Raw genomic sequence first — 9,900 nt, 5'->3', positions numbered from 1 at the left:
TGTCGCCAGATCTTCAATGCGAACACTACGGCGCCTAACTCTAAGTCATGCGTGGTGTAGTTTTTCTCATGTACCTTCAGTTGGCGTGAAGCATAGGCTATGACCTTCTGTCGCTGCATCAACACGCAGCCTAAACCCTGACGCGAGGCGTCACAATACACCACGAAGTCGTCCGTGCCTTCGGGTAGAGCTAAAATCGGTGCGTCGCAAAGCTTGTTCTTCAACAATTGGAACGCTTCTTCTTGTTTATCGCTCCAATCAAACTTCTTGTCCTTTTGTGTGAGTGCAGTGAGTATCGGATGTGGATGGAGGAAACAAGGGAGCATCGAAGGGTACAGCGATAGGTGCGGGAGGGGGAGTGACTGGGACTACGTACGGAGGGTAGTCATCCTCCTCAATCCACCCATTGCTGGAGTGGGCGTACCTCGGGTCCATGTGGGTGGCGAATGGTGCAAGGTCATCAAAGATAGCCATGGGATCGGGTATCTCAACGGCTGGTGGTGCAGCAACGGGTGTAACAGAGACAGTAACAGGGTCGATGGCAAGAACGGGCTCGGAAGTGACTAGAGCGGGCTGATAATCCACGAGCATGGCAGGAATCGGATCATCTGGATGAGCAGGAGCCTCAGCAGGCTGCTCCAACTCCGTCTCCTCATCAGCGTCCATGCGAGGAATGTAATCGAATCCCAACGGTGGGATATGAGAAGCGATCGACTCAAAGGAATCAGAAGCGGACGAATCGGACTGAACCTCCATATCAGGAAGCTCGACCATGGGGACATTAGGATCAACAACTGGAATATCAACAGGCTGAACACCGCCCTCCATCGGGGCCCCACCATCCTGGTCTCCCTCCGGGGGACCCTCGATGAGTAGGTCGGTGTCATCATCAGGTATCGCGTCGAGAGGCTGTTCCTCCAAGGGAACTGCAGTAAACGGGAGAGGGGCAGGGATGGGAACAAGGGGTAGGTCCTCCCCTGGTGGGCCGTCAGCTAAAGGTACATCATCTCCGAAGTCTGGTAGGGCAAAAGGCTGAAAGTCATCTTCATCAGTGCTCGTGTAGTCCGAGGTGTAAACTCCCGAATCGGTAGCCATGTCGTCGTCAGAGGTAAAAGTCCTCGGGTCACTCGCATCGGATACTCCGCTACCGGATGATGCCATGGTGTCTGTAACATATCCACAACATATGCACACAAATAAGATAAGCATGTAAACAAATAATAATGAAGTCATGTATGCATCCTAGTCTTCCCAGACTATCCCACCCAATCTCTAAGACTGGATTCCCTAGTCTCTCAGACTAACTCCCTGGCCTCTAAGATCAACCTCCCAGTCTCTAAGACTCGAATTTTCCCCAGCCTCTAAGGCTAAACATCCTAATCTATAAGATTGAATCCCTCAGTCTCTAAGACTGAACTCCCTCAGTCTCTAAGACTGATACGAAAATTTTGAAAAGTGTATTTGTGACCTTTTTGTTTGTAAAAAGTTTGTGCCCTGGATCTGGACTTTTAGTGTCACACCCCCAATCTTCCACGTGTCACCGGTGGGCCCGGTGTGGGGTACAGTGACGTAGTTGGCATCGTCATAGACAATCAACACAATATAATAATGCACAGCGGAAGCAGAATAGAAACATTTCAACTTTTAAATAAAGTGTAATAATAATTATCACAGTAGTTGAAATGGATCCACAGGCGGATCAAATAAAAATAGAAATAAATAGTTCAACAGATAAATGTCGTCCGAGTTTGCGAGACTATTGTGGACGCTCTCTAGGAAACAGCCAGCCTATTTCCGTATAGTACCTGCACTTAATCTTTTGGGAAAAATACGTCAGTTTACACTGGTAAATACAAATCGACTGACTCATTTTGAAAATGATTGAAAATTTATTTAAATGCACAAGGCATAAATATTTTATTAACTTGGGATAATTATATAATATAAACTTGTGAACGATTTACATGCACTTATATCTCTGGTGCCCCGGGATCTACTGTCCGGGCTAGAGATTTAATTGACACACCACATCAAAGAGTTATACACGACGGGTGTACGCCTACACCCCGTGCTCTGGTCGTGGCCATCTCGTAAGATAATGCCAAGGATATCCGGGACATGGTCAATAACCCCCCAAAGCCTTTTAAGTAAGACAAAACTGTTTAAACGAAATCACACAAGCTATTCAAGACTGAACACCCATAGGGAGCAGGACTTGTGCGCCCGATCAAGCGGTATTTTAAATACCGTACCCCAAGCCCGTATAGGGAAAATAAGTCAAAATGTATTTACCTGAGCAAGTATAAGTCACAAACGATAAGTGGTGGTAGCTTTTACCGGGCTTCCTAATCTGGAACAAAGGTTTATAATTAACCTATTAGATTCCTAACGGCCTTTTATTTAAGCTTAAGCTTTGACCGGTTAGTTTTAGGAATGATACGGTTTACGCACGATTAAGCGAAAGACCGGATAGAATGTGATTTAGACCCGACAAGTTTGTATACTTGTATAATATGGGTATACTAAATACATTCTGGATTTTGAGATAAAAACGATGACGTTTGACCCGGTTCGGTCAGTTTACGCAAACTAGTTACGTAAACCGAACCGAACGCAAAAAGGGCGATACGGGTAGCCAAAAGATTCAAATGCAAGTTCCCTGAATTAATATGCTTAGAATATGATATTATATCAGTAAGTTATGTTCTATATTGCCCGGGATAATTTTAACTCAATTTATGCCTTAGAAGGGCATTTTGGTCATTTAAAAGATAATAAAAGGGTAAAATTAGAAATCTGAGTTTCGGGTCTGGTTCATACAGTAAATATACTTAATATAACATATTATATCAGTAGGGTATGACCCATATACTAAATATATCATTTAAAACCAAACTATGCACCGTGGGGGCAATTTAGTAATTTCACAAGGGCTAAAAATGCCAAAACTGGAAACCTGAGTTCAAAATATCATACTTACTGTTATTATATGAAAATATGTGATTTACATCAGTAGGTATAAGTTTTATAGGTTTAAAACAAGTACAACGCTTACTATGCGCTTAAAACGCTAAAAATACGATTTAAGGCGTTTTCGGGTTTTCAAAGTAAATCTGAGATTTTTATATTTCCAGAAGTCTTATAATAATTTATTCATCATACAAAATCAGTAGAAAAAGGTTTCGGGTCAAACGGATGTGTAAAACTCCTTTTATGGCTAAAACGGTCAAAACCGACACAAGCCGATATGACTAGGTGATCTAGGATCCGTTCAGCCAAAAATTACTTAAAAATCATCAAAATTCCCAGAATATTATATATAATCAGTTGGTAAAAAGTTTTGTACCAAAACGTGGCCAGAAACGGGTTCTACGCGAAAAGGACCGTTTATGTAAATTTATAATATAGTTTTACGCTAATGGCCATAACTCACAATCTGGACCACCAACTGATCCGAAACTTTCGGTGCAAGTTTATATAATAAAAATAAAGATTTCTATCCTTTCACTTTTCCAAAAATCCCGTTTTAAATCAAAAAGGGCAAAATAGTCAACTTTATGCATAAACCGGAAACAAGCATTCGAATAGGCTAAGCCTAGACTCAATCAACGAAAATTCCAGAAAGTTTAACTAAAATAAAAATAGTCAAAAATACTTTCCAATACAGATCTTGAACATGCATGTACGAATCCGAATCGATAGTCTACGAAATAATCGTTTTACAAGACTTTCGGTTCCGATTCGTGGCTATACTATAGATCGTCGAGTTGATGATGATTAAAACACATTCTTATATGTATTACAAGTTATTTATGATGATCAATCAGATTGCATGTCATCTATATCATTAATCATGTCATTTTTCGCAAAACTCACTTCTGTTGACTTTTTAGAAATAGGTTTGACTCGACATTAAGCATGCATGTAGTGGGAATCAGTTAGTAACCTTTAGAGGGTTTGTTTCCCACATAAATACCAATCTATAACAAGTTTCAATTCGAGAAATTACTGAAAGAAATCCGTTTAATCAGAAAGTCAAAGGTTATGAACACCCAGTTTGACTTTTACTAATAATCAAAGCAAAAACGGATTAAAGAACGAATTGAATGCTTACAATAGTTCTATGGGTGTTAAATGATCACTAGGAGTCGGCCTTGATCTTCAGAAATGCTCCAGAAAGCCTGCTTGAAGTTCTTGAATGTTGAGAGCTTATGTTCTTCAAGTGCAAATGATCAAAATGAGGTCAATTCTTGTTTTAAATCAGTATTTTCGAGGTTCCTGTAGTTGTAGGCATGCAAGGCATGCTATTGGGTCGATTGGAGGTGCAAGTGAGCTGGATTCCACTCAAAATCGGAGCCAAAACAACCCAATTCGCGACTGTTGTCGCTGGGCGCTGGGTCGCGGCCCGCGTGGCACCTCAGGCGGGGCGCCTGGGGGTCAGCTGGTCAAACTTGGCTCATTTGTTGCACGTTTGGTCCTTGAACTTTAGATGCGATGGTTTGGCTACTTATCTTGATCCGTAAACCCTCAAACTTGGTTTCTAAGAACCTTAGGACTTTTACCAACATGGTAATGCCCTCGGATAACTTTGCGCTCAACCGAAAAACCCTGAAATTCGACGTTGACGCTTTTAGTCCCTTAAGTACGGTTTTGGCCATAACTTTCTCATACGTTGACGAAACTTCATGAAATTTTTACCACATATTCTAGTGAGTATATTTTAGCTATACAAAGCTTCGGGTCTGCCAAAAGTTCACTCAGAGGTATAAATTAAACATGTTGACACTTTTGGCCCCTATAGTTTACAATACTTCACTTTTGGGCAATTTCCGCGTCGTATGATCCATGAACCATCCGTCAAAGGTTATAAACATTATGTGGGGTTATCATAGAGCCTATTTATCCATTGTTGACACTTTGGACCCTTACGTCCCATAGTTTTCACTGTTTGTCACTTTTAGTCCCTCTAAAGTATGTTTTCACATAACGGAACCTTATGACACGTGTCAAGACATTATTGGACGAAATTTTTCGAGGTGTTACATCCTCACCCCCTTAAAAGAAATCTCGACCCCGATATTTATTCAAACAAATGGGGATATTTTTCTTTCATCGTGGATTCCACTTCCCACGTGTATTCGGGACCTCTACGGGCATCCCATTTGACCTTTACAATAGGCACGTGCTTCCTTCGAAGCTTCTTTACCTGTCGATCCTCAATCGACAAAGGTTTTTCAACAAACTTTAGACTTTCGTCTATGTGTATATCTGTATGCGGTATAACCAGTGAATCGTCAGCGAAACACTTCTTCAAATTACAGATATGGAACACATTATGAATAGCACTAAGCTCTTCAGGCAAGTTTAACTTGTAAGCGACTGACCCGACACGTTCGATAATCTCGAAGGGTCCTATATATCTCGGGCTTAGCTTGCCTTTCTTTCCAAATCTCATCACACCTTTCCAAGGTGATACTTTGAGCAATACTTTTTCACCTACATCGAAGTGAAAATCTTTGCGCTTAGGATCCGCATAACTTTTCTGCCTATCCTTGGCAGCTTTCAAACGATCACGGATTTGAACGATCTTGTCTGTTGTCTCAAAGACGATATCTGGTCCAGACAACTGGACATCTCCAACTTCCGCCCAACAAATGGGCGATCTACACTTCCTACCGTATAGGGCCTCAAAAGGCGCAGCTTTTATGCTGGAATGGTAGCTATTGTTGTAGGAGAATTCAATCAGTGGTAGGTGCTTATCCCAACTACCACCTAAGTCGATCGCACATGCACGAAGCATGTCTTCCAAGGTTTGAATAGTACGTTCACTCTGACCATCAGTCTGAGGATGATAAGCCGTACTAAAATTCAAACGAGTGCCCAACGACTGTTGGAAACTTTTCCAAAAATGTGACGTATATCTAGTATCTCTATCGGAGATAATAGATATAGGTATACCATGTAGCGCTACTATCTTATCGACGTATAATTGAGCTAACATATCTGAGCTATACGTCTCTTTGATGGGTAGAAAATGAGCTGACTTAGTCAGTCTGTCAACTATGACCCATATGGTATCATTTCCCTTTTTCGTCTTTGGCAACTTGGTGATAAAATCCATTGTCACCATTTCCCATTTCCATTTGGGAATTTCAGGTTGTTGAAGCAAACCTGACGGCTTCTGATGCTCAGCCTTGACTTGCGCACAAGTCAAGCATTTGGCCACATACTCGGCCACGGACTTTTTCAAACCAATCCACCAGTAGTTTGATTTCAAATCCTGGTACATCTTATCAGCTCCAGGATGAACTGAGTATTTCGAGCTGTGGGCTTCCTGGAGGATAACATCCCGAAGTCCTCCATAAACTGGAACCCATATTCGTCCGTTTAGTCGTAGCATTCCATCTTTGTCATGGGATAACTGCTCCTCAGTTACTCCCAACTTTTCTGCAGGATAGTTAGCTTCCAGCACAGCTTCCTTCTGTGCTGCTAACACCCTTTCATTCAAACTATTCCTTATTTCAATGCGCTTGGCATTGATTCTGATCGGTTTAACCCTTTCTTTTCTACTTAAGGCGTCGGCAACCACATTTGCCTTGCCTGGATGGTATCGTATCTCACAATCATAGTCATTGAGAGTTTCCATCCATCGCCTTTGACGCATGTTCAATTCCTTCTGATTGAACAGATGCTGAAGACTCTTGTGATCCGAATAAATTATGCACTTGGTTCCATACAAGTAATGTCTCCATAGCTTCAATGCAAATACAACCGCACCCAATTCCAAATCGTGGGTGGTGTAGTTCTTCTCGTGCACCTTTAGCTGTCGAGAAGCGTAGGCAATGACCTTGCCTTTCTGCATGAGTACGCAACCCATGCCAGTGTGTGATGCGTCACAATACACCACAAATTCATCTATACCATCTGGCAATGTCAATACTGGCGCATTGCTCAGCTTCTGCTTCAGAATGTCAAAGGATTCCTGCTGCTTAGGGCCCCAATCAAACTTAATCTTCTTACGGGTCAACGAAGTTAGGGGCGCAGCAATTCTCGAAAAGTTCTCGATAAATCGCCTATAGTATCCTGCCAATCCGAGGAAACTGCGAATCTCGGTAGGAGTCTTCGGCTCCTGCCAGTTCATGACTGCTTCGACTTTAGCGGGATCTACTTGGATACCACGCTCGCTTACAACATGTCCAAGAAATTGGACTTCTCGAAGCCAAAATTCACACTTTGAGAATTTGGCATAAAGCTTCTCTTGATACAGAAGTTTGAGAATACAACGAAGGTGTTTCTCATGGTCAGCTTGGCTCTTCGAGTAGATAAGAATGTCATCAATAAAGACGATAACGAACTTATCTAAATAGGGTTTGCAGACGCGATTCATGAGATCCATGAACGCGGCTGGTGCGTTAGTGAGCCCAAACGGCATCACTAGGAACTCGTAATGTCCATAACGAGTCCTAAACGCGGTCTTGTGTACGTCTTCATCCTTGACCTTCAACTGATGATATCCTGACCTTAGGTCAATCTTGGAGAAATGGCTTGCTCCTTGCAACTGATCGAACAGATCGTCGATCCTGGGTAACGGATACCGATTCTTGATAGTGACCTTGTTAAGCTCACGATAATCGATGCACAGACGCATCGAACCATCCTTCTTTTTAACGAACAAGATTGGCGCTCCCCAAGGAGATGAGCTAGGTCTAATAAAACCTTTGGCTAAAAGCTCATCCAACTGCGTCCTCAACTCCTTCATCTCCGTTGGTGCCAATCTGTATGGTGCTCTTGCTACAGGTGCAGTGCCTGGGATGATATCTATCCGAAACTCTACTTGCCTATCCGGTGGCAAACCGGGTAGTTCTTCAGGAAATACTTCAGGATATTCTGATATAACAGGGATATCCTCAATCTTCGGCTTCGGCTCATCTATGGTAACTTGTGCCATATAAATGACACAACCCTTCTGCATGCATCTGGATGCCTTGAGCATGGACACTTGCTCGGGCAATCCATGTTGGGTATCTCCTTGAATAGTAAGTGACTCACCAGACGGAGTCTTAACTATTACTTGCTTTCTGTTGCACAGAATCTGGGCTTGGTTACTCGACAACCAATCCATGCCTATTACTATGTCGAATCCAGCTAGCTTAAAGGGAAGCAAGGATAACGGGAAAGAATGATTCCTAATGGATATAACACATCCATCTAGAACAGTTGAGGCGGTTTCTAAGGTTCCATCGGCTAATTCCACCTCATATTTTACACTTAAGGTTTTAACAGGAAGGTTCAACAGTTTACAAAACTTATTATCTACAAACGACTTATCAGCCCCCGAATCAAACAAAACTCGAGCAAAAATATCGTTTACAAGAAACGTACCGGTAATGACGTTATCATCAAGGACTGCTTCCTTTGCGTCCATTTTGAAGACTCTCGCATTAGTCTTCTTCCCTTCCTCGGCCTTCTTCGCAAACTTTGGACAGTTGGGCCGAATGTGACCTTTTTCGTTGCAACCAAAACAAGTTGCATCCTTCATCTTCTTGCAATCCACAGCCTTATGATCGGTGGACTTGCAGATTCCACATCGCTTCTCCGAAGACTGGGATTTTGTTTCAAACCGACACCTCCCAAAGTGGTGTCTCCTACAAAACTTGCATCTGGGTTTTTCACCCGACTGATGATCACTTTTCCTAGACCCCGACCCTTTCCTGTGGTCGTTGTTCCCTCTATGTCGCTTTTCAGATCTCCGTGAGGTGTCATCCTCACGTTTTCGTTTGTTCTCCTCAGAGCTCCTTATGGCTCTCAATCTAACCACGTCTTGAGTGAGGGAGAGGGATAGATCCGCTACGGATCGAAATGTTGTAGGTCTTGAAGCTTTGACGCTGGCTTTAATCTCCGGTGCCAGACCCCCAATGAATCGAGCAATCCTACGCGGCTCCGGGGTCACCAAGTAAGGCACTAAACGAGACAGCGTGTTGAACGTAGTAAGATACGCTTGACAATCGAGGTTCTTCATCACTAAGGATACAAAATCCGATTCGATTCGCTCGACCTCGTGCTGCGGACAGAAGTTCTCTTTAATCAGGGCCACAAACTGTTCCCATGACAAACTGTACAGTGTGGCCTTACCGGCAGCTTGTAGGAGTGACTTCCACCATGCTAACGCATCTCCTTTGAATGACTGGGACACGTACTTCACGACGTCCCTATCAGCACACCCGCTGATATCAACTACAGTGTCCATCTCGTCAATCCACGTCATGCAGTCGACGGCTCCTTTTTCCCCAGTGAAGTCTCTGGGCTTGCAAGATACAAAGTATTTGTACGTACAGGACCTGCTGTACGTGTCACGTTTCAGCTCAATCTCCTGCTTCGGGACGCTGCTGTGGTTGGAGGAATGATTATCATCCTCAACTTTCTTTGGCTCACTCTTTTTAGATGGAGGCTTACTATGAGCCCCAGAATGAGTCTTAGCCTTGACATGCGTCACTGAGCGGGTTCTACTCTGAGTACCACTAGATTCTTTGAACTGCCTATCCATAGCCTTGGCGACAGCATTATCTATCAGTGCTTGCAATTCTGCACCGGTAACGTGAATCTTTGCATTATCTGAGCGTTCCCCAGAATGACTGTTGTTTTCTTCCGATTTGGCCATTGTAGCTTTAAGCTACAATAAAGGACAAGGTCTTATTTAGAACCTAACAGTATTATCGTCCTAGACGATTTATTAACCATGGTATCAAAACCTTAGCAGTTAATTTAATAAATTTCATTCAGGCTCTTATTGGCAATCAAGGAATGAAAATATATATATTGGCACCATAGGCCTAGTCACATGGACAATTACTAAATTATAAATTTAGATTTTTATAGGACTATAAATTGTATAATTAAACA

General features: G+C 42.7%; 1 protein-coding gene across 1 annotated transcript in view; it reads right to left on the bottom strand.

The window, feature by feature from the left end:
- Nucleotides 1-258: 258 nt before the first annotated feature.
- The window catches only part of LOC118487504, a 64,570-nt gene continuing 54,928 nt past the window's right edge, over nucleotides 259-9,900 (bottom strand). The window contains exon 2 of the mRNA XM_035984399.1: nucleotides 259-1,166. Coding sequence (XP_035840292.1) covers nucleotides 259-1,166 — 908 coding nt within the window. The remainder of the gene's footprint in view (nucleotides 1,167-9,900) is intronic.

The sequence above is a fragment of the Helianthus annuus genome, chromosome 15 (assembly GCF_002127325.2).
Source record: "Helianthus annuus cultivar XRQ/B chromosome 15, HanXRQr2.0-SUNRISE, whole genome shotgun sequence".
NCBI lineage: Eukaryota > Viridiplantae > Streptophyta > Magnoliopsida > Asterales > Asteraceae > Helianthus > Helianthus annuus.
The sequence above is the reverse complement of the archived record's forward strand: the minus strand, read 5'-3'. Positions and strand labels throughout refer to the sequence as shown.